This window comes from Pimephales promelas, chromosome 20 (genome assembly GCF_988280905.1).
Source record: "Pimephales promelas chromosome 20, fPimPro1.hap1.1, whole genome shotgun sequence".
Classification (NCBI taxonomy): domain Eukaryota; kingdom Metazoa; phylum Chordata; class Actinopteri; order Cypriniformes; family Leuciscidae; genus Pimephales; species Pimephales promelas.
Window position 1 is genome coordinate 14,065,784 of NC_142788.1, and position 25,927 is coordinate 14,091,710.

The 25,927-nt window shown below is 37.3% G+C and overlaps 1 protein-coding gene across 9 annotated transcripts; it reads left to right on the forward strand.

Moving 5' to 3' along the window:
• The first annotated feature begins 128 nt into the window (after positions 1-128).
• On the forward strand, positions 129-25,647 carry prkcbp1l (protein kinase C binding protein 1, like). Of its 9 annotated transcripts, none has more exons than XR_016147918.1 (22): positions 129-266; positions 6,192-6,262; positions 6,649-6,809; positions 8,519-8,740; positions 10,707-10,820; positions 10,934-11,026; positions 11,191-11,278; positions 11,361-11,416; positions 12,835-12,912; positions 13,102-13,217; positions 14,120-14,592; positions 14,676-14,783; positions 14,868-15,017; positions 17,033-17,557; positions 17,645-18,082; positions 18,883-19,013; positions 19,419-19,499; positions 20,495-20,573; positions 20,742-20,981; positions 21,916-22,974; positions 23,065-23,136; positions 23,367-24,770. XR_016147918.1 is itself a non-coding variant. In XM_039651881.2 (21 exons), exons 3-21 carry the CDS (start codon positions 6,238-6,240, stop codon positions 24,950-24,952), a joined length of 3,357 nt encoding a protein of 1,118 aa, XP_039507815.2. In that variant the 5' UTR covers positions 148-266; positions 1,397-1,571; positions 6,192-6,237; the 3' UTR covers positions 24,953-25,647. The 9 variants fall into 9 exon arrangements, 5 of the variants coding, with proteins under 5 accessions (XP_039507813.2, XP_039507817.2, XP_088980216.1 ...); XR_016147917.1 differs by having other exon boundaries at positions 23,065-23,132; XR_016147916.1 differs by having other exon boundaries at positions 21,916-23,136.
• The last annotated feature ends 280 nt before the right edge of the window (positions 25,648-25,927 follow it).

The window sequence follows — 25,927 nt, forward strand, 5'->3', positions numbered from 1 at the left end:
CTCCCTCTCCTCTGTGCTCTTTCCCGCACTCACTGCTGATCCTGCCAGTGCCGAACAAAGATAATTTACTCAGGAAGCGCTTCGGCCAATCAGACGAGGCCTTACATCCTGCTTGTGGGAGGGCAGCCAGTCACGGCCCTGCTCTGATCACACAGGCCTGAGCTCTGAGTGTGGAGAGGAGAGCCCTCCCTTGTCTAAAGGCTGAGGCTGTCCTCCATGTTTTATAAGTATTGACATTACACTGTTTCAGCCATGCATCCACAGAGGTAAGCCTGATGTTTTATTACGTTTGTCCTTTCTTGTCATTGTACTGTTTTCATCCACTGCTAACACTGTGAATTGCAGATTTGATTCTCCACTGACTGGGGAGGCCTAGTAGCAAAGGCCTGAGTCTCAGAAAAACAGGGCAGAGGAGGAAGGAGGAGGGGGAGAGGGCCAGAGAAGGGGGGTCAGGCGTTCTCCCTCTCTCTCTCTCTCTCTCTGCTGAGCTTTGGCCCTGTGTGCTGCTGCTCGGTCACATGGTTACATGGCAAACGAAGTCAGCTATCTATCACTCATTGCTGAACTGGCAAACAGCTGAGTGACAGTCATTTCTCTAGATGTTGATCTGCCCCACGTAGGGGGGGTGGGGTGCTTGGGTGATGTACTTTTTTTAAGCTGAATGCCTCTCCCATTGTCTGTTTGTGTCACAAGCCACGCAACAGAAAATGGAGGCATCTGTTAGGGCCCTATTAGAGAGCAAAGAGTCCCAGCTGTGGTCATTTCACACAGGGGCAGGATGGGTAATTCAGGACGTGATTACCAATGATTACCAATTCGTGTTTGTTTTATATTTTCACTTTATAGTTTTAGCTTTAGGAGCGACGTTGGATGACAATTTATCTAGTGATCCCAGCTATTTTCTGTGCTGTTTTTCAACGCGTCATTAAGAAAAAAAATTGCTCAGTGTGGGCGTTTGCATGATTTTTGCTATCATTGTTTACTGTCAGTCACATTGTGAGTGCAAGTACAAGTTTAAAAACGGTATGAGACACCATTTTGTCATAAGCATTTTTTAAGCATGGATCATTCTTGGAAAAGGAATTCATCCGCGTCATGCAAATCAGGCAAAAAAAAAGCCATTTTGTTACTTAGGCCAGTGATTAGAAAACATACTGTAACCCATAGTATGTGCAGAGACAGGCACAATGACAAAAAGCCATTGAGAATTACAGTCCGCTTTCATTTCCTTTGTGAGCAGACTTTTATCATTATGTTATGTCAGCATTAACAATGTTGAATTATTTAGAAATGAATTGATGTGTAAAAAGAATTTCTTGTCATAGAGAAGGCTATGGTGGATTTTTTAAGAAGATTGCTTAGATGATAATTGCATATTTCTTATCTCCTTTTTTAGATTTATGGCGATGCTAACGATAAAATAGCACCACGGCACATACACGCACAGCTGCTCCCTAAGACAAAACAAGCGAGCGCAAACCACACGGGACTAAAAGCCCCCTGCCTCATTCCCAGCGGATCCTTGGCCTTTCTAATGATATTTATGGCTGCGTTTCAAAAAACTCCTTCCAGTACGTATCGTATTTCACTTGTTTATCAAACAACAAATGCTTCCCGAGTTATTTGTTGTAATTATGAACAATTAATTTAATTGCATTCACAATATAGTCAGCTAGATCTCCATATATTGTTAGCCTAGCTTCTCTTTATGGGAAAACGGCTGGAGTGTTTTTTATCAGTAGGGTATAGCTCAAGTTTTGTGTGTTCCCAGGAAGATTATGCCACTGTGATTGGGATTCTTGTCAAGGAAATGACATTGTAAAGGATTGTCAGCAAAGAGCAACAGGAAAAAGTCAAATTATATCTACATCGACATTGTGACAGTAAACAACTGTGTTCTTGTACAGTCACTGCTTGCCCTTGAAATGATTCACAATGCAGCAATGAACCTCAAAGTAGCAGCTCCCTTTAACGGCCCAATCCTTGCCTCGTCTGAATAGCGAAATGTATGTTTGCATGTTGTTGATACTCGGGTGCATTGTCGCTTCACTTGTTTTTCTCAGCTGTGGCTCTTGAGACTGACCTATATGCAAGGGTTTCTGTCGTTCTCCCTGTTTACTGTAAGCTCCTGTGCCATGGACGTGCCAGAGCCCGCGTCTCTGGCCTAGAGGGAGGGGGGAAGGGGAGCTCGAGCAGAGCGGTGGGGGAAGGGAGGCACTCTCATTTCCTGCGAAGAGAGAAAAAAAAGACCTCGGCTCACTCTCTGACCAGTTATCTCCACATTCACTGCTGCCTTTCTCTTTATTTGGTCTGTTTGTGAGGACCTCTGATTGTCTCTGTGCTCAGATCGTTCAGGAAGATCCAGTTTTGGAGGGCGGTTTGGTTGCAGAGCGGTGGTTTTCTTTCTCTTCGTTCGATCAGCTTCAGGACTTCCTGTTTCTTTGATTTCAGTGTAGAGATCTGGATTTTCAGCCGCACAGTTGGCTTGACCTTACTGAAGTGAACCGGAATAGAAAGGCCTGGTGGATGGGAGTTTCTGACGTGATGTGGCCCTAATGTGAAATAACATCCATGCGGCTCCTTATAGCCTCATATTAAAGTCCAAAATGGAGAGGCTCCAGGCCTTTGGCTACCTGCTTAGATGTGCAGTTCCCTCCTCAGACATCATATGTCTAATTCAAGTTTCCTGAAACGGATATACGTTCTCCAGACTAATGTCATTACTCTTGTTTCTGACATACTCTGCAGATTACTTTCAGCAGAACCTGGAACATTTTCTTGTGAGAAAGGTGAGTTTTATTCGTCGCAATGGAAGGTTATTTGCCACTTTGGATTTATTGGATGAGTTTTCCTTTTGTCTCTGAATATCTAAACACAGTAAAAGTACATGGGTTTATTTTTTTTTCAAGCCGCAGCTCCGTCTGTGAGAATTAGTCAGAGGCCTCATCGCGGCCTGATGATCAATCTTCTCATTCGTGCTCGTTCTCAACACTGGTCCTAATCCTGACCTCATGTAATGGAGATCCGTTGCCAGCTTCTAATCTTTTCTGGTCTTTTCTTCTGAACAAAGAACAGGATCAAGGCCTCGTCGTCGTTGTAGGATTTCGTTTGTACCATTGACCTCGGTCCGCCTCTTCTCTTTCACCTGTCATTTACATGATTCTGTTTGGTACCCGTCATTTCCATTCTAGCCTTGTGGTTGAGAAGGTTTTTGTTGATTGATTGACTGTAGTGATGAATAAGACCTCTTTGTGGTCAAGATATATGTTAAGTGTTAAGAGAAGCATTTACCTCTTGTTGTTGTTGTTGTTGTTGTTTAATCCTTAAGCTTATCAGTTTATTTTCATGAACCATTATTGCTGGATGTATAACATCCATTTTGTTACCTATTTAATGATATTAAATAATAGCAATGCATATATTGGGCCATATTCAAAATACTTGAGGAGATACACAAATTTGTTATGGGTTGTCTTGCCCCCTGAATTGTCATTGGCCAAAAATACCACTTCACGTATTTGTTTGCTGTATTAAACGTCAAATAGTTGCTACTCGTACTAAAGGCCTTCGCAACAACGCAATGTGAAAATTTGCACTCAGAACACAACAAATTTTCATCTGTCTGATGAGATTTCATTGCGGGCAAGGCTACACAACACAACGCTTCAGAAATGAAACCCAAGTGACCAAGAAAATGTGCTGTCGCTTGTTGTAGTCACGGCAGGGTAAACCATGTTTACACTGAAGGCAAATTTATACTTCTGCGTAGGGTGTGCGCAGTAGGTACGGCGTAGCATATGCACAGACGTGCACCTTAAAGCGTACCCTTCGCCGTACCTCCATAAAACTGTACGTGCGGACGACGCGGATCGCAAGATCTGTGATTGGTCGGCTTGGTAGCATCGCATTTCCTCCTACGCATTTCCGCACGTACCATCTCCTCCGACGTCTTCTCTCGTTTCTGCCTTTTAGTTTGAGTAATTTCACTAAAATTAACTGTTTTCCCACCTCAATAAGCTCCAACACCAACATGATCCGCTCTCTTTCAGTCGCCATTGCTTGTTGTAACCTAGCCACAAGGAATCTAAACACAGTGGAACATTAAATCCCTCCGTCGCCAACTAGCGTTTTGGAGCAGTACTGCAGAGCAACCAAGACCTGAACGCAGAAGTATAAATGCTCACGACGGTGTCGCCTACGTGTGTAGCCTACGCCGTACACTACACTGTACCCTCGACACAGAAGTATAAATTGGCCTTGACGCCGATTAAATCGAGTGTCTGGGTTTCTGGTAGACGTGTCAAACTGTATCATGTGGCGAATTGCTTTCAGTGCTTCTGTTGGAAGTCGCTGCATCGCTACGCTGCAGACGGGCAAAGACAATTTTGCTTGTTACGTGTCTGTTCAAGCACAATAAGACGAGGAGGAGAACTGAATACGGTGTTCGCGTGCTATCTACGTGTGCGCATACAAAACAGCGCACGAGCTAAAAATTGAGTTGTCTTCCACGTCTTCTTGCGCTTATATGCTTTAAACTCACTTTAATGTTTAAACTGACTGGACTAATAAACTAGAGCTCGACCGATAAAGGATTTTGAAGGCCGATACCGATACAAATATTTTTGGGTTTTAAAATCCGATATTCCGATATATCGGCCGATATTTTATTATTATTATTATTATTTTTTGATAGTAACAAATTTTGTCATGCTTATTTGAGTTAAGAGAACTGATGGAGATGATCTTTTAATTGTTATTCAAGCAATGTATGTATCGTGAACAATTCAACGAGTGTTGCCAACAGGAACGGTGTAGAGTGCCCTCTGGTGGACAAACTATACAACTCCAACACTCATAACATGGTTCAAGCGTGTTTCGTCAGTTTTTATGTTATTTTTGAAATATTAATTTATCGGCCATTATAACTGCCGATACCGATAGTTTGGAAAACGCTTAATATCGGCAGATAATATCGGTCTGCCGTTATATCGGTCTGGCTCTATTAAAAACACGAGCAAATAATAAACTTTCACTCACTATGATGGTTACATTTTGAGATTAATCTGCAAATCATCCAGACTCCTGGTCTGTACGTATCAACTACTATCCCTACTTGCTTGATATCGCACAGCCTGTAATGTAAATATGCGCACATTGTGATGGCGATGCTGAAACAAATGGCTGTGTCTCATTTTGAAGGCTGCGTCCTCTGGAGGTCGGATTTGACAGCTTCATTTCAGTAAACCGATCACTACATTCCAAATTCATTAGGAAATTACAACAATTTATGCTTCACATTTATGCATTCATGACTAATGTTTTTTTCTGAATTAATACTTTTTGATATATGGGGCCGACAAATGCGGCCTTCAAAATGAGACGCATATCTAGCAGCACTGCTTTAGCTTTAACTTGCTGTTCTGTGTAACCATTTACTATGTCCAGTCATTTTGTCACAGCAAATTCACCTTTTATTGCTCGCCACTTTATTACCTTGTGACTGATAAGGGCAGGCTGTGACAGTTAAGATCTTTTTTGAGACCTACACTTGACAAGAATGGGGAAAAAATTGGTTTCATGGGAAACATCTTATTGTTACTATTGGCCATTTCATTATCATTTCATTAGTTTTTGCTAAATTTTATGAGGCAAACATACTGCTAAGAAAAATAGATGTCAGCTGGACATCCAGTTTAGATTTTATACAACGTCTGAACATGTAAATACTGCCACATTATTGGGCACATTTTGAATGTGTCAATGTCAGTAGCTAATGGTATTTTAATACCCGATTATATCCTGAACTTTGACGAAGCCAAATCCTCTCAAACAAGAAGTAGACTTGAGTCTGAGTGGTATTTCCCATGAACAGGTTGGGTTCATCTGAGGGAAGGCACAGAGTTTATGCCTCGCACCGTCTTGATCAGTCATGTTTCCCTCCTACGGTTAAACCACTTAATATCCTGTTGTAAATACTGGCCGATAATAGGTTACAGACAAAGCAATCCTCATGCAAGGGTCTCCTTGCCCAAGTAAAGGTGGTTCAGATATGGAATTGAGGATGATTGCTATGAACAACAACAACATAACTCTGGAGATTAGATTACATCATCCAAGTCTTTTATCTCAGGGGTAGACCTCATGAGGTTTCAGTGTCTTATTCCAGCTTTTTCTCTCTCTACTCCATTTAGTTTGGCTGTGGAGGAAGTAAAGACGGAGTCCGATGCTGTTGATGGGATGGAGGTGTCCATGCCACCCAAAGGTATTTTGTTTTTTTTTTGTTTTTGTATTTATATTGTTTTTTAATTCTAATATTTAGACTCCTTTATTGTATAAATTGAATTAGCATTTCAGTTCGTCTCCAAATATAGATTGTGAGAGTTGAAATGTTGAAAAGCAAGTCACACTTTTAATCTGAACCACATCAAATATGGCACGCAACCTAATTTGTAGTCAGACGTTAAACGTGGCACCTTTTGTTTTATTCTTGAAGATGTGCATAAAAGACAAGTGTCTTTGTGCGTGGAGGTCGATGTCGGTTTGTGTTGTTGATGCTTTGAAAGGTCACAATCACAGGCCCAGCTGAGTGAGGTGCTGTATTATCCATGTGGGCTTTGCATAACGAAGCAGCTGTGTTTCTCCTGCCAGCGGCCCCTGATCTAGGATCAGCAGAACAGGCGCTGACTGCGCAGAAGAGGAAAGCACCCAGTCCTCCACATTCCTCAAACGGACACTCTCCCTCTGACACGTCACCCAGTCCCATAAAGAAGAAGAAGAAACCAGGATTAATCCACAACAGTAAAGACCAAGTATGTTCCCTCACTGGCTTCCCTTTCTTCCTGGTGCCCTTTTGTCCGATTTTAATTGGTTTGAGCTGAGAATTGCTTCAAATGCTTAATTTAAAAAACAATTTTTAATGATAAAACACTGGTCATTGAAAGGGGCCGAATGCTTTTACTGATTTGCATGAACAAAGTCGACCCCTTGTGGGGATTTCTTTTCTCAAAAAGCATTTGGACACTACATTCATACTTAAAGGGATAGTTCACCCAAAAATTCCACTTTTGTCATTTACTCACCCTCATTCCAGATATTACTTTCTTCTATGGAGCACAAAAGATATTTTAAAGAACATTTCCACTGTTTTTACCTATTCAATGAAAGTCAATGGGGTCCAAACATCATTGCACAAAATATGGACACTTAAACATATCTTCTTTTGTGCTGCACAGAAGAAAGAAGGTCATACTGGTTTCTAATGACACAAGCTTGAATAAAAAACAAAATACATTTTTGGGTGAACAATCCCTTTGATGTATTTATGTCATTGCATTGGAGAATAAAATATTAAAACGAGAAGTGTATACTTAAAGAACAACCATTATAAAATAATAATTATACTGTTTATAATGAAGGCAAAATGTATTGACACTTTTCATGTACACTATTCAAAAGTCTGGGGGTCTGTCATTTAAAAAAAAAATGTTTTTGAAAGAAATGCATTAAAAACAGTGAAATTGTGAAATATTATCACAATTTAAAAAGGCAATTTGTTTATTGTAATATATTTTAAAATGTAATTAATTCCTGTGACCGCAAAGCTGGATTTACTCCAGTCTTCAGTGTCACATGATCCTTCAGAAATCATTCTAATATGATTATTTGATGCTCAAGAAACATTTATTATTATTATCAATGTTGAAAACAGTTGTGCTGCTTAATATTTTTATGGAAACTTTTTTTTTTCTCTGATGAATAGGAGTCTTTTTTGTTTTTAAATCTAAAAACAATCTTGAACCCAAACTTTTGAACAGTAGTGTTCATAGAGTTAATGATGAACTACATCTGTGGTTTCCACTTTTTAGTTGGTTAAATGTCATTCCAAAAAGTAGCTCAAAGGGAAGTTAGTTCTCAAAAAAGTTCTAGCTTTCATTACCTATCATTTGTTTACAAACCATATTTTTAAAATATTACGTAAGTGTCCGAATGCTTCTTTTTGGGCCCACGTTAACTTTATCACAGCTAAAAAATCAAATGTGAATGCTGTGCCGTCGCAGTACATATGAATGAACAATGTTTCATGAAAGATGCCAAATGTGGATTTGCTTAGGTTTTCAAATGCGAAAATAACAAGCACATTTAAATTAACTAAATTAACTTATTGAACACTAATTAGCCGTCCTTTATGAAGTTTCCATATGAATCAAATCCCTTGATCCTGCTAATCTGTATTTGGCATCTGATGGTATTTTAGGATTTCATTCCAATCCTGGCGAAACGCACTTGATCTCAGACACCACAAGGTTCTCAGATCACACATGAGTCATGTGGTGTGTTTACGGAAATGTGAATCGAAATCCTACACAGTGTCTTCCCAATGTGCCGCTTTTGACCCAGTGGTTATGTGACTGCTTACCTGTCCATGCTTGATTTATTGCAGTGCCTTGCTACATTTCCCCTGCGTGTGTTGTGGCTTGTGATTTGACCCCTTGCCCTGTCTCTCTTGCCTGCATTTCAGTGTGAGCTTAGACATGGTCCCTTTTACTATGTCAAGCAGCCCGCACTCACCACAGACCCTGTTGATGTTGTACCGCAGGACGGGCGGAACGACTTCTACTGCTGGGTGTGTCACCGCGAGGGCCAGGTGCTCTGCTGTGAGCTCTGCCCGCGCGTCTACCACGCCAAGTGCCTCAAACTGGCCGCAGAGCCTGAGGGCGACTGGTTCTGTCCAGAGTGTGAGGTACTGAGGACTGTACTGTGTCTGGATTAGTAAAGTCATGTGACTGTCCTTCTTGCAGTTTCCACATTCAAATATGTTCAGAGCATGAAAAGCTGCTTGTGCAGTAATAAATCATGTCCATAACCGGTTATATGGAAACCTAAGTTCTTTTCCAAAACCTAGTGAGCTGCCTAGTTATTTTAAGGCGCAGGCACAGAATGTTTTGAATGTTGTTTCACAAAGTATGCGAGATTATGCTGCCTTAAAGGGATAGTTCATCCAAAAATGGACATTCTGTCATCATTTATTCGCCCGAATGTCATAAAATGACTTTCTTTCTTCAGTGGAACATAAAAGAAGGTATTTTTGTTGTTGTTGTTGTTGTTGTTTTTTAACCATACAATGGAAGTCAACGGGCTGGAATGTGCTTTGGTCTTTTTCCAAAATTCTTCAAAATATCATAATATTCATTGGAGTGGGTGGAGCTAACGAAATCTTTTCGTTTCGCTTGCTTTCGAATTTTCTGTTCAGCATCATGGGTAATGTAGTTTTCACCACAAATTATGCTGTTAAAGGAGTAGTTCACTTTTAAAAAAAAACTTTTGCTGATAATTTACTCACCCCCAATGTCATCCCAGATATCCATGTCATTCTTTCTTCAGTCGAAAAGAAATTAAGGTTTTTGAAAAAAACATTCCAGGATTTTTCTCCATATAATGGACTTCAATGGGAACCAAACGGTTCAAGGTCAATAAGACAGTTTTAGTGCAAACTGAAAACTGTTCAAAGGGCTTTAAACGATTCCAGACAATGAATAAGGGTCTTATCTAGTGAAACGATCGCTCATTTAATAAATAAATAACAAAGTTTAAGTTTTATAAGCTCAAATGGTCGCCTTGTTCTGTTTTGTGATGCGCGTTCGTGATTCTCCTGTTCGAACTCGTTTATCAAAATGAACGAATCTTTTTTCGTGTCATTTGGTTGATTCAACGAACGAAATGAACGAATTGATTCGGAAAAAGATTTGTTCATTTTGCGCACATCACAGAACTGAGCAATGCGAGCATTTGAGCTTAAACTTTGTTATTTTTTTATTAAATGAGCGATCGTTTCGCTAGATAAGACCCTTATTCATCTTCTGGAATCGTTTAAAGCCCTTTGAACAGTTTGCAGTTTGCGCTGAAACTGTCTTTTGGACCGCTTGGTTCCCATTGAAGTCCATTATATGGAGAAAAATGCTTGAATGTTGTCATCAAAAACCTTCATTTCTTTTCGACTGAAGAAAGAAAGTCATGGATATCTTGGATGACATGGGGGTGAGTAAATTATCAGCAAAACTTTTTTTTTTAAAGTGAACTACTCCTTTAAGCATGATTATTTTAAAACTAAGTTGAAATAATGCAAGCCAGTCATTTCAACAGAAACAAATACTATCGATAAACAACCTTGTAGCTGACAGGCTGTATTTAAATGTTTAGAAGTTATCATTAAATGTTTTTGTGCGCTCTATAGTTAGATTGCTACCCATCATAGGAGCTGCCTATGTAGACCGCAAGCTCACTAGGTTTTGGAAAACTAGATGTGACTGACACTTCTCCTTTCCTAAGAGTTCTAGACTTTGCTTGGACTAGTATGAACCAGACCATTCAGAAAATAGTGAAACGAGTCGAATTAATGTAGAGGTGTAGATATTTGCTCTGATGTCAATTTATTTGAACTAAATCCTGTTATGCATCATGAAATCTAAAATTTGGTCACAAATCATTTTTTTCTGGTATAATTTGTATGTTTACAACTTCAAATATCTTCTTTTTTCTTCTAATTTGGGGCAGACAGTTCTTACCAAGAATAGAAAGAATATATTTGAATACATTTTATTACATGAGACTAAATGGACAGGAACTATGAATCGACAGAACACAAATGATTATGAACTGTTTGTGTGTGATGCATGTATATAGTACAGTCGTTTCACTTTCTACTTCAGAAAATAACGGTGGCTGAATGCATAGAGACTCAGAGTAAAGCTATGACCATGCTGAACTTGGAGCAACTGTCCTACCTGCTGAAGTTTGCTCTGCAGAAGATGAAACAGCCAGGGGTGAGTCAAATACCACGTCCCTCACAATTTATTTACTCACCCCGATGGGATTGGTTTTCATGTGACTAATTTCGATGCTTGCGGTGTATCTTTATGAATGATTAATCTTGCAGACGGAACCGTTTCAGAAGCCAGTGTCCCTGGAGCAGCACCCAGATTATGCCGAATATATATTTCACCCAATGGACCTGTGCACTCTAGAGAAGGTACGTTAGGTTATCCGTATTACAAGTGTCCTTACTTTAAAGTGTATATTTATTGTTTTATCAGGGAAAACCTAATAAACTTCAAAATGTTTGCTTTTTGAGCCCACTTTATGTTTTAAAAAGGTAAAATAAATACTGTAACTGAGAAATATATGTGTCTGTAGAATATCAAGAAGAAAATGTATGGTTGCACAGAAGCTTTTTTGGCTGACGTGAAGTGGATTCTTCACAACTGTATCATTTATAATGGAGGTTAGTGCTGGTCTATGAAATCAATGTGCTTTATCTTTACTCACATCAGTACATTCATGAGGTCTAAATGGCTCTATTTCAGGAAACCACAAGCTAACAGCAACTGCTAAAGTTATTGTCAAGATCTGTGAACATGAAGTGAGTAGTCTAATATCCTTACAATATATAAAACATTTTTTAAAAACTTATATACCGTCAAACATTTGAGGTCTATATATATATATATATATATATATATATATATATATATGAAGAGTTCAGATGCAAAAGCCTCTAAATGCCATTTGAAATTTTCTTCTTTAATGATGATTTTTATCAAACTTGTATATTTAAGTTCAGTAATTTCACTTAAATACCAATTAATAGGTAATTATCATTGCCATTTAAGTGAAATTACTGAACTTAAATATACAAGTTTGATAAAAATCATCATTAAAGAAGAAAATTTCAAATGGCATTTAGAGGCTTTTGCATCTGAACTCTTCATATATATATATATTAGAGCTGTCAAACGATTAATTGCGATTACGGTTTTATTGTGTTATTGATTAAAGGAATTCAGCCTTTCGAAACATAAAAGAGTTAAATATATATATATATATATATATATATATATATATATATATATATATATATATTTATATTAGGGCTGTCAAACGATTAATCGCGATTAATCACATCCAAAATAAAAGTTTGTGTTTACATAATATATGTGGGTTCACTGTGTATAATTATTTTGTGTGTATATATATATATATATATATATATACACACACATGCATGTATATTTAAGAAAAAAAATATTATTTATATATAAAATATTTATATATATAATATAAATTATATATAAATATATATACAGTATATACATGAAAATATTTCGTAAATATATACAAGCATGTGTGTGTATTTATATATATATATATATAATAATTACAGTGCACCCACATATATTTAGATGTATCATTTGACAGCCCTAATATATATATATATATATATATATATTTATATACAATATTATGTTATGTAATGTTATGTATATTTTATGTATATATTATGTTTAGAAAGGCTGAATTTATTTAATCAATAACACAATAAAACCGTAAAATTATTACTATTATTATTAGCATTATTATCAGAATTTAAAATAACTGTTTTTATTTTATTTTAATGTGTTAAAATGTAATTTATCTCTGTGATATCTGTGATAAAGCTGAATTTTCTGCATCATTACTAGTCTTCAGTGTGATTCTAACATGATGATTTGCTTCTCAAGAAACATTTAATATTATTATCAATGTTGAAAACAGTTGAGCTAATTAATATTTTTGTGGAAACTCTGATAGACTTTTTTTCAGAATTCTTTGAGGAATAGAAAAGAACAGCATTTAATGAAAATCTTTTGTAACAGTTTAAAATTTCACTTTTGATCAATTTAATGCAGCCTCGCTGAATAGAAGTATTCTTTTCTTTTTGACCACAAAGTTTTGAAATGTAGCATGTGTGTACATATTTTACCCCTGTAAAGTGATACAGTATCTATACATCATCCACAGATGAATGAAATTGAGGTTTGTCCAGAGTGCTACCTGTCCGCCTGTCAGAAGAGGGACAACTGGTTCTGTGAACCTTGTGTAAGAGGATGATTTTTTTTTTTTTAAAGATATTATAGCACCATCCATATGTGAGTGATCTCTCCTAGTATCAAGATGCTTCTTGAACTATACATTTTGTAATATATATATATAAAAACATTTACAGCCAGTCAATATCTGTGCTGTATTTCAAGTGTAGCTAATGGTCATGTTTATGTTTTCCTGCAGTCTCAGCCTCACCCTCTGGTCTGGGCTAAACTGAAAGGTTTTCCCTTTTGGCCTGCTAAAGCCCTGAGAGACAAGGACGGTCAGGTGGACGCACGGTTTTTTGGCCAGCATGACAGGTGAGCCTATTACTCTTCTATTCACTTAAGCCGGGGACACACTTAACGACCGTAAGGCCGATGATGAATGTAATTTGATACGTGCGACCGATCAAGCTCAAACTCACGAGTCAGAGACAGTTGCATTCAGTCGGTGTGTCCCCGGCATTTGGGATTCACTAAAATAATATTGAATATATACAATATGATGGCAATGATTTTGTTACCAATATACAAAATTAGCAACATCAATTAAATCAAAGCTTGAACGTAATTAGCTTTTCATTTGACCCATTTCTAAAGACCATTATAAAAGCTTTGTAACCTGAGGGTTCAGTATTTTCATATTTTAATAGCTTTTCTGATTTAAACTTAACTTCTGACTTTAACTAGCAAATACATTTGGGAAGTTTGATACATTTCTGCGAGTCAAGTTTTTCCAACAATACAGCAGCCAATTCATTGTTACAATGTGTTATATTGATATTAAGTTTGCAAAAGTTAATTTTATGTTTTAAAAATGAGTATTGCTTTATTGTTAAAACAAATAAATTGTGTAAAAAAAAAAAATATGAAAAGGCATACATAATCATTCTAATCTGCTGATTTGCTGCTCAAGAAACATTTCTTATTATTATTTTAAGTAGAAAATAGTTGGGCTGCTTCATTTTTTTTTTGTGAAAAGCCAAGATTTAATTAATATATTTATTCATAAGTGGCAGTAAAGACATTTTATAATGTTACAAAATGCAGCCTTGTTGATTTTGACAAGGTGACTACTTTCAAAACATAACATTTTATTTATTCCACACTTTTGAGCGGTAGTGTACATCAACAAGGGTCTTACAGTGGAGTCATACTGCCTTACGCATTTTTTTTGTTTTTATTAAGATATGTACTTTCCCCCCTGATTTACCTTTCAGAGCATGGGTGCCCATAAACAACTGTTACCTCATGTCTAAGGAGATCCCCTTCTCTGTGAAGAAGACCAAAAGCATCTTCAACAGCGCCATGCAAGAAATGGAGGTCTACGTGGAAAACGTGCGCAAGAAATACAGCGTGTTCAACTACGCGCCGTTCCGGACGCCTTACACACCCAACAACCAGTTCCAAATGCTGCAGGACCCTAGCAACCCTAAAAAAGGCACGGTGAAGAATGAGAAACAGGACAAAGTCAAGTTCAACTTCGATATGACCGCATCCCCCAAGATGCTCCTGGGTAAGACAGTGATGTCAGGAGGGGCGGGGCGACGGATCTCTGTGACGGACATGCCCAGATCGCCAATGAGCACCAACTCCTCGGTCCACACGGGCTCAGACCTGGAGCAGGACGAGCGAGGGGCGAGAGTGTCTTCGAGTCACTATAGCGCCGGTGAAGACTCAATGGATTATACAGGTGATTAACTAGATTTCCTGCCTTTAAATGGCCAATATTTTGTTTAATAGTGGGGTAATAAAGTTTTCAAATTTGGCCCCCAGCGTCCCCTGCGTCTCTCAAGACAAGCGGCAGCCCCAAGCCGCTCCTACCCACGCCGGTTAAACAGGAAAGGAGCTCAGCCACGGGTGGCATTCTCAACCTCAATCTTGGTGAGTCTAAAAGCAACTCAATGACCACTGCACCACTTATTCCTCTGTGTTTGTTGAATATTTGTGTTGATTGTGTTCCCTCAGATCGCATTAAAGCTGAAATGGACCTGAAGGAGTTGAGTGAGACTGTACAACAACAGCAGCAGCAGCAAGGGACATCCGTTCTCCTCACCTCTCCCAAAAAACCAACTAGGAGTTTGGATAAAACTATAGAGAGCTGCAAGGCCCAGCTGGGTAATGAACACACAAACACACTGAAATGATGATAGACCTCAACAATGACCCTCCACTTTTTCAGCAACCTCATTTTCAACATTTATTTTCATTAAAGAGCCTTGAATCACGCTTTGAGATCAACCACAACAATATTTGAATTCAAGGGTTTGAATTTACAGGGTTTGTGCCATTCAGAATTGAATTGAGAATATCTTTTCAATTCCAATAAATTTCCTCAATTTCCTCAATCCTCAACTAGAATTGAAATTTGAATACAAAGAAGTAGAAGAATTAAAGCCACACTATGCAGCTCTGATGTTTTTGTGAAACAGCGCCCCCTAGAGCCGCTGTGGTGTACTTGCACTGTCGTAAATAACCGTAACTCCCCTGTTACTGCATATCTACTGAACTACTGATGATGGCAATCAGTTAATAATAACTATATTTCAAGTGTTAAACTACTTTTTTAATAAGACCTGGCGATCTTGTTGAAGGATTGTAAGAGATTTTCTTACAAGTCCTTCAACAAGATCGCCAGGTCAGCATTGCTGTTGCATCCAGTGCTGCTTTTAAACTCGCGCCAACGAGTGAAAGCCTGGCCAAGTGGGACTCTTGTCCGGTCTCTAGCATGATCCGATTCTTGACATTTCTGAGTCTGACCGAGTTTTCTTGGATGCGCGCAAGTGGCTTCATATGTTGTTGTTGATGTGTGTGACGTCGTTGCCGTAAAGCATTTCGTGATTCTCGCGAGATTTGTCAGGGGCGCCACTCTCAAACTTGCATGGCTGTTTTTTCCGGCGGCGTCCCCCTCAAGCTTTACTACCAGGATGATTCGCTTTGTTTACCACTGAAACAACTTTGAAGCTGTCATATTAAGGTACAAATCTTGCATAGTGTGCCTTTAAAATCACTTGAAATTCAAATAAATTTCTATAACTGTGATAAGTGTAATTTTTAACAAAAAAAAGGTTGTTAAAACAATTTTGTCAAAAAGAAAAGCCTTACAGACAGACAGACAAACCCATTTATGCCATAGCTGTCATTAACTTTCTTTGATTTGCAATTCAGTCAAATTTCTCTTTCTGTCATTCCATTTCATATTCCAAATTCAGCTTCCTGTGTCGGGTTGGGTTTGACTAATTCAGTTCAAATTCCACATTATTAATTGAAAAGAAACTTATTGTAAATTTTCTCAACCCCTTAACATCTTGTTATGAGGCAATAAACTTACAACTTCCATAAAGCAGTAACTGTTAATCTAATCAGTCTGGGGGTTTCATTCATCAGAATCCACAACTACTGTTTCTATGCTCAACCCTACAGTGTTCTGTATTAATTTAACATTCGTTTGGTAGCCAGCAATTTAAACTAGCCTGCTAATGTTATCTAAAGTTATGTAGCTAGCCTGCAAAAACTCACAGTGGGTAATACCTAGATTTTTGTTTGTGATTGGTGGGTCTTGCTTCAAGAATTGTCGGTGATGTATTACTCAAAATGTACTTCAATGCGAATTTAGTGATGAAAAATGTATATTCAAATGGAAGGTAAAATCACACTATGGCTTTTATATTATGTATATAAAATAACAGCATTTATAATTAAGAGTCATTTTTAATTTATTTAATGCTTCCTTCCCCAAAAATGACAATTTCTAAATGATTCAAGATGATCACACACACAAACACACTCATATAATGAAAAAAAATGTCCTTTTTTTTTGAGAAACTTCCTGTTCCACAATGAATCCTGAAAGAAATCCTGCTTTTCACAATAATATTAAACAGCACAGCTGTTTTCAACATTGATAATAATCAGAAATGGTTCTTGACTTCTAAATCCTCATATCACAATGATTTCTGAAATATCATTTGACTCTGAAAGACAGAAAATGTTAACCGTTTGTGATCAAATAAAACCCCAAACATTCGAACAGAAATGTACATCTGAATCCCTATTTTTAAGCTCTGTTATGTCCCCAGATATGCATTCTGTAAAATTTAAAACTGAAAAACTGTCTCTTTCTCTGTCCACAGGAATCGATGAGATCTCAGATGACGTGTACCGCGGTGTTGAGCACAGTGATTCGGACGACTCGGACAAATCTGACTCAAGTGACAGCGAATACATGTCTGACGACGAGCAGAAACCGAAGAACACTAACCACAACAGCAGTGTCCACAAAGACTCCAAAAAGAGACCCAGACCTCCATCTGCTCAAGGGCAAGACCAAAACGCTGCCCCATCAACCGCTGGAGGAACTACAGGTGGGGAAAAGAATTCCTCAGATCCCCAGACCAAAGAGAAGTTAAGTGGTGGCGTGGACAAAGACCCTCAGGAGAAAAGCAAACCCCTGCAGCCGACCCAGAAGGAGCGGTCACAGCCTGGGCAGGACGTCCGGCCGGCCGGACCAGAGCCGGATGTGGACTCGGACTCTGAACGGGAGCTGGTTATAGACCTCGGTGAAGAATCAGGTGGGAGGGAAAAGAAGAAAGCCAAGCGAGAGACTCCGTCAGCTCCCGTCTCCACACCTAAAGATCAGGCGGGCATTAAAACGGATGGTAGATACCTAACATTGTGGACTTTGTTTCTCTAAAAAACTTTTCTAAATAGCTTTAAATTTACATTGCGTTCTCTCCTCTGTTTAGGTAAAGCTCCTGCATCTACCAGCATATCAGCTTCTCCATCCACAGATAACGCTTCATCTTCCTCCAATCCTGGTCCAAAAGATGCAGCCTCATCAGCCATCAAGTCTCCAGCCACCGTCACAACAGCATCTACCACTCAAGCCACCTCCACCGCCACCGTTCAGCCCGTGTCTACCGTCCCGGCCGCTTCCAATGTGGTGAAAAAACAGCGCCCTCTGCTGCCCAAGGAGAGCACGCAGCCGGCCCAAAGGCCTGCGACGTGGAACCAGGCTGGTGGGAAATTCCAGACCTCGTCTCAGAAGTGGCACATGCAGAAGGTGCAGAGACAGCAACAACAAGGAGAGACGGTTCCTCAAGCAGCGGCACAGAGCCAAGCGCAGCCCCAGACTTCAGCCAATAACTCCAGCACACGATACCAAACCAGACAGTCCGTCAAAGGTAAATACACTGACTCCCAGTGCAGAAGTTTTATTCCCCCCCCAAAAAAAAAAAATTCTGACCTATAAATTTCTCCGTATTTGAAAGTTGGTGGAAACTGTCGGGATAATGTAAGTACACTTCTAATAGAAATATATAACATAGATACAGTTATTTTTGCTATTTTTAAAGCAGAAAAAATACATATTGTGGCTTTAATTACTAGAATTTGAGAATTTCCCATGAACCCCTGAGCTGAAATATTCCGTTTAAATCTGTTTAAATGTGCCATAATATGTTTAAAAAATATTTAAAAATGAAAAACATTAGATTTTTCTAATCTAGGTGATAAATATATTTTTATTTAATGGCTAGACTTTGCATAAGATCTTTTATTATTCCCTTTTATTTATTCCCCTTTGAAGGTATTTTTAGATTATTACAATAAAAACTAAAATCTGTATTTATTTTTGCTATAATATTCTACCTAGAATCCTTTGCTCTACAGAACTGACATAAACAATGAGCACACCATATAAAATAAATCACATAACTTTATTTGGACATCGTGATTCATCAGCTGTCCATCGGTGCGAGGTTAATGACAATTTTATTCAATTTTAATTAAGTAAAGTGATTGCACAAATAAATATGAGCTTCAGATTTCTCCCCAAACATTTTTTATAGCATTTAAAACTATGACAATAACAAAAAACCAACTATGCATGAGGAAAAATGGTTTTCTGTGATGATAACCTTATGTAACTGAATTTGTGAGGAAGTCTTTAATTTGCTATTAATCTTTTGTCCTGTTTCACCAGCTGTTCAACAGAAAGACACTTCACCTGTTAACACAGGGTCTGGTACGGCCACTTCCAGCCTGGCTGGAGACTTCCTCGCCCCTCCTGCCTCCGCTGATGTCGCCGCTGACATCGCCAAGTACACCACTAAGGTGAGTCATACATTCACTTCAGAAGTAAAAACTGCCAAATTGAATCCATTAAATAGTTTTATTAGTACAATAACGTCTTCAAAAAGCAATACAACATTTCTTATTTGACATTTTTATATAATATGTTTATTTAAAAGCCTTGATGGCAGGCCACATCTAATTCAAGTGGATCTGTGCTGTAATTCTGGAAGTGTTACTTTTTAAAAATAATAAATATCAATCCAGTATGTACTTGCATTATATAAAATTAGTTCTGATGTTTTTTGGATTATTAGTTTGAACATATAATTGATCCATCTGATTATTACTATTACTGAACTGCTATTAGTCAAATTGTCTAAATAACTTAAAAGTCAGTGGTGAATTTGACGGTGATGTTGCCTGTGTTATCCATCATAATGGCAGGTGATGGACGTGATCAAGGGAACAATGACAGAGATATACAATGATCTGTCTAAGAGCACGACGGGGAACACCATTGCAGAGGTGTGTAGTTTTTGTGCCTTATTTCATCTCTACTAGCTGACTTTATTCCATCATCCATCCTCTTTGTCAATGTGCATTTTAAGAAAAGATAAACTTCTCCAAGCCACTTACAGGTTGCAGGTTGACAGACTGAATTGATATTATGCCAATACTTTGATACAGTTCTCGTGTGACATTCTCACACCATGAAATCAGTCCCAGTGTTGGAAGAATAATATTTTTTATATATATTTTTTTTAAATCAATGGGACCAGATTATCTATCACCAAATAACAAACCAAATATAGCTTTCTAGTTTTTAATAAATACAGATTTTAAAACTTGATATAGTTTGCCATACATTTTTCTCACCACAAAAATAGCCACAGAAGCATTAAAGTCATCATGAAAAGGAAGTTGCGATAGTCGTTTCTTCCCTATTGTGACCTTGCAAAACTGCTTCTCGAACAAGAAAAAATGTTGATTGGATGGTTGTGGTTTGCCATTGGTGGATCTTATGTGAGTGACCGGTTGCCCCGCCCTTATGTCTATAAACGCATCATCAGAGAAGAGACGATCTGCAAGAGGGCAGGTAGTTATTTTGATAAAAGGTTACGAGGGCATTGTTCGTCTGGAGTGTACCACAGCTAAAGAGCTTGGCGGCAACAGAAAGACTACAAAATTTAACTCAATTAAAAAGACTTTGAGATCCTTCTATAGGTGGTCTTTTCAAAGTATATTTTACTGTCCTGTCGTTTTTATTTACTTTATTTTGATATTATGGTTATGGGAAGAACTTGGGCATTGTTGTAAATAGTTTTATACACACAAAATGTTTAATAAATAAAGAATCACAAAAATTACTAATTATTAATTTAAAAAAAGATGATGTGCACGGATAAATTATATTAAAAAAATGTATATATACCACAAAAAATAAGAATGGTTTATTTTGATTTCGTGGTGACTTTAAAAAACAACCAAACTTGTTACATTCTCTGCGGATTTTGTTGCAGATCCGGCGATTGCGGATTGAGATTGAGAAACTCCAGTGGTTGCATCAGCAGGAGCTGTCAGAGATGAAACATAACCTGGGTAACTCTCCTTGATGACTTTCAATAGCACTGCACATACAAAACTGTGTTTCGGGATCTAATGCGATTTAGAGAACATTTACTGAAGGCCCACTAAACTTCTACAAGTTCTAGAGGACCAAGCCAGAGCTTTAACCACTAATACTAAATCACCATTGTGTGTGTGTAGAGCTGACCATGGCTGAAATGAGGCAGAGTCTAGAGCAGGAGAGAGAGCGGCTGGTGTCAGAGGTCAAGAAACAGATGGAGGTGGAGAGACAGCAGGCGGTGGATGAGACCAAGAAGAAGCAGTGGTGCGCCAACTGCAAGAAAGAGGCCATTTTCTACTGCTGCTGGAACACAAGTTACTGTGACTACCCATGCCAGCAGGCACACTGGCCCGAACACATGAAATCCTGCACACAGTCAGGTAACTAACCATTTCTAGACCTAAAATTCATTTTTTTACTTTTTAGCACTTTTACCAAAACTGTTGGGAATGGAAGTGGGAAATGTTGCAGGACAGATTCGAACTTTCATCAGCCAAATAAGCGCCAAAACTCAATATGTCAATGCAAATGTACCAAATGCTAAGCCACTGCTCTGAATGGCTGTTTAGAATAACATACTAACATATTAGTTATATTGTAATAGTACAGCCAAAATTGAAGATGTATGTTAATAATCAATGTTTATACATAATGTAAAAGTACACACACACAAATATATATATATATATATGTGTGTGTGTGTGTGTGTGTGTGTACTCTATATATATATATATATATATATGTGTGTGTGTGTGTGTGTGTGTGTGTGTGTGTGTGTGTGTGTGTGTGTGTATATATATATATATATATATGAAGAGTTCAGATGCAAAAGCCTCTAAGTGCCATTGGAAATTTTCTTCTAAAATTATCATTTTTATCACGCTTATATATTCAAGTTCAGTAATTTCACTTAAATGACAATTAATAGGTAATCCTCATTGCAATTTAAGTGAAATTACTGAACTTAAATATACAAGCTTGATAAAAATGATCATTCTAGAAGAAAATTTCAAAATGGCACTTAGAGGCTTTTGCATCTGAACTCTTCATATGTAATATAAAAGCCTAGATTTAATGTGTTCATCATATAAATTCAGAAGACTTTAAACCACTCGGATCATATTGATTTCTTTTACGACCTTTTTGTGAACCTTTTTGAGCTGTCTAAGTTTTGGGTTTCATTAAAAATATCTTAAACGAATATCTTACTAAAACTCTTATGGTTTTGGATGGAACGACTTGAGAGTGAATAATTTATGACAAAATTTTTATTTTGGGTGAATTATTCCTTTAAACTATTTCTCTATTATATAGCGTCCGCCTCCCACGCCGGAGGCCCCGGTTCGAATCCCGCTCGGAGTGGGTCGAGTAGGACTGGTTACACAATGCACTCAACATGAATATTCAATTTTTGTTGTCGGATCAAATAATGTTTTTTTTAAAAATGTTAAGACAATAAAATAAAAAAAAGCTAAATAACCTATTTTAATTCCAAGACGATAACAGAATGCCACTCGCATTGTATAATGTATAGCTTTTTTATTTTTTTATTCACCATTTACAATCGACCCTTTTCACATTTCTAGGGTTCTCAGAAGCGCAAGTTGTCATAGTTGGGTAAATTATGTCAAATTTGCTCCCGTAGCGAAAGAAAACATCCGTGATAGTGTTTCTATGATTTTCCAAAAGAAGATTTTTTTTGCTTTTACTCCCTCATCCATTGTATTATAAATTCTCACCTAACAGCGTTAGCCAGTTTTCTGTAATTTAATGCCAAGGTAATGAAAAAACGAAAGTATACTCTGAAAAAAAAAAAGATGTTTCTTTAAAGGTTCTCTAAGGCCCGTTTGCACCAAGGACGACAACTATAATACTATAATGATAAAGCTCTACAAATCATTCTAAATATAAAATAATAGCAGAGTTCACACCACAGCTATAATGATAACGGCACAGAGAAACTATATCATTGCAGTCTCTTTCAGAACGATTTTGTCCAGCTGATGAATGATAAAAACATTGACAGCCAATCAGAATCCATCCTGCTGTAAGGAGCTCGAGCATTTAAAGCGGCAGACAACACAACTGCAGCGCTTAGAATAAACAGAACTATATCGTCTGCTGCTGTGAATGCTAATATAGGTATCTTTTTTATAGTTCTTGGTTTAAACAGGTCTTTACACAGTAACAGTTCTATTTAGAAGCGCATCATCCTTCCTGAAGAACCCTTTAAATGCTGAAATGGTTCTTTGTCTTAGAGTTTAGGGTTCTTTATTCCCGCCTTTTTGTTTTTCAAATTTGTAACTATCAAGGCCACCTCATTACTGATTTTCTGGAGATCAGCTACACAGACTGTCAGCACACTCTCAACAGGTAAATTACTTCTTTCTTAAAATGTCTATACATTTTAGCTTTAAATTTGTAACCGGTTTCATTTCAAATCATGTCTTTTTCTCTTTTTAGTTTAACAGAACATGTAAATGTGACCAGCATTGTTCGATTAAGGATACTTGTCTTCTCTTCATCACTAAGTAAGTAAGTAACAGATATTTAATTTATGATCCATATTCTCCATATCCATATCCACATTTTAATTATTAGTTAAAACTATCCCATGACTTTTTGTCACTTTTTTCCTTTTAACATTGTAAAAGGCCCCACATACCGTTAATTTTTGCTAATTTTGGCCTCCATAAACATAATTGTTTTTACATAAACAACTGGAAGAGACACACTGTAACTCGAAACTCAATTGTGTATTTCAGATGCTGTCGTACCATAACCTCATCATCTGCAGAGAGAAACTGACACACAGAATACACACATAATGAAGGACGTAAAAACGTCATAGAGACTTGTGAAGAGATTTCTTGGCCCATATCTATATCATGTTCAATAACAATTGTTATTTATTTATGTATTCAGCTAATAACTTGTTAGAGCACTGTCATTCTTGCTCCATTTGCCATATCAATAAAAAAATAAAAGTACCTAATTGAAACAACATGCTGTTTGTTGTTGGTGGTGTTTTTATGTAAAACCCGAATAGAGGCTACATGATAATACAAGACCAGTCAGATCGAGGGGTAAAAAAAAAAAAACAATATTAATATATATATTAATTATACTAATATTAATGAAAATAAACTATTATTAAAAAGGTTATTTCTAACCCCATTCTGGTCCTATATAACACTATCAAAGCACGGTTCTTAAAGGGATAGTTCACTTTGAAATTATTTTTTTGATATGTTTCAGCTTATCTCAAGGGCATCCAAGATGTAGGTGCCAGGATGTTTCCGCAGTAGTTTCAATTTTGATATTTCAGGTCAAACCGTTCGTGTCTATCGGTCATATAATGGAGGTCTATGGTCACCACCTCAAAGAGCATGCACAGAGAAGTCCAAATTAAACATGATTAAATGACTCATAAATATAAGTACACTTTGATGGCCTAAGACACGAAACGAGCGGTTTGTGTGAGAAAACGAACAATATTTATATCGTTTTTACCTCTTGTTGTTGAAAATACTGCGGAAACAAAGACACCTACATCTTGGATGCCCTTGAGGTAAGCTAAAACATATCAAAAATTAATTTCAAAGTGAACTATCCCTTTAATGGAATTCTATTATCACCGAAAAGGGTTCTGCTATTACAAGTCTGTTACTGTTTGGAACCATTTTTCTTAAAATTTTATAGTTACAAATATACATTACTTTTTTTTAAACGTTTCTGTATTAACGATGTTAAAGATTGTGTAAACGTGTCATCGGTCTGTGAAAAGGGTCAGTTTTTTAACTAATAGACCGTATCTTTTAGAGTTTTTCGGTTCTTTGCCACTGTTGCCTTTGGCTTGCTCAGTGGGGATATTCAAATTAATTAAGCAATCAGTAATACACTCGATCAGCTCTACCAAACGTGGATGTTTTTCCACTAAGAAACGAACATTGTTGTTATTATGTTTTGATTGATACTGTGAAGCTGCTTCGATGCAATCTGTATTGTGAAAAGTGCTATATAATTATACTTGACTTGACATGTATTCAGTTTGTGGTAAGCTATATTCCCTTCTGAACCACACTCTTTTTACAAATGCATTTATTATTGAAAAGCAATTGTCTCAATAAATAATTCTCTCTTCTTTTTAAAAAAAAAAAAATCACACATAGCCACAGCATCTCAGCCTGAAACTGAAGCAGAAGCCAGTTCGGACGCAGCCGGAAAACCTGTAGGACAGTCCCCTAAAACCCAACCGCCATCTACTGGAGAAAGAACATCACCCGCAAACCACGGACCCTCCCCTCCCACAGACAACACTAAAGGCAGCTCCTCCGTTGCTGTCTCGTAACCCGAGCGCAGGAGCCTTTTCATCATCAGAACGGTGCCATTCAAAGAGTCAGATGTGAACACCAAAGGACCTTGACTCATTTCAAACAGACTGTTTATTGTTCAGTGTGGTCATGACATGATGTCAGCGCACTTCCTGTTCACTACATCAAACTCGACATTAGGACAATGCCTATAGAGTTTGATTCATTTCTACGTACATTTCGTATTTGAATTTGTGACTTGTTTAGTACAAAGACGGAAACACCCTTTGATATAAAATATGCAACTGTAAAACTGTTGTGCTTTTTTTTTTATACATATCAACTTTTGTAAACTTCAACAATTGTGTTTGATCAATATTATTTTTTTTCTCTTAATGTGAAAGATGCACTTAGAAGTGCCTCTGGAAGAGTACGTTCTCTATACAAAGGTAAAGGTAAATGAAGAGCGTGTTTGTACAGGTCAAAAACGTACGGAATATGATTGTTAGTACTAATGGATTATCACTACGTTTCTTGGAAAGATTCAAAGATTTATATCTTTCAGATCTGTCACCCATACAAATCTAGAGGAGCATTGGAAAAGATTTTACTTGTGGGCATGTTTCTTTTTTTTCTCTTGTCTTGTGGACTCTCTTGTTTACATACTGTAAATACAAAAGATTAAGCAGAGATATCTGTAAGAAAAATAAAGTCTTCATGAGACACAAAACTTTGGTATGTTTTATGCATTTGTATCAAGAAATCCATTCATCTATATATCCATTCATCTATATCCATCATCTATCTATTTATCTATCCACCCATCTATATCTATCATCAATTGAGATATATATATATATATATATATATACATACATTCATATCTATATACAGTATTTATCCATTCATCTATCTATCTATCTACAAACTTTTATTTTGGATGCTATTATATATATATATATATATATATATATATATATATATATATATATATATATATATATATATATATA

Bases quoted from the DNA above. Each gene is read 5' to 3' on its own strand.
- prkcbp1l (XM_039651879.2), top strand. The intron at 11,279-11,360 runs GTTAGTGCTGGT...GCTCTATTTCAG, and splicing joins CTGTATCATTTATAATGGAG to GAAACCACAAGCTAACAGCA. The intron at 13,218-14,119 runs GTGAGCCTATTA...TTTACCTTTCAG, and splicing joins TTTTTTGGCCAGCATGACAG to AGCATGGGTGCCCATAAACA.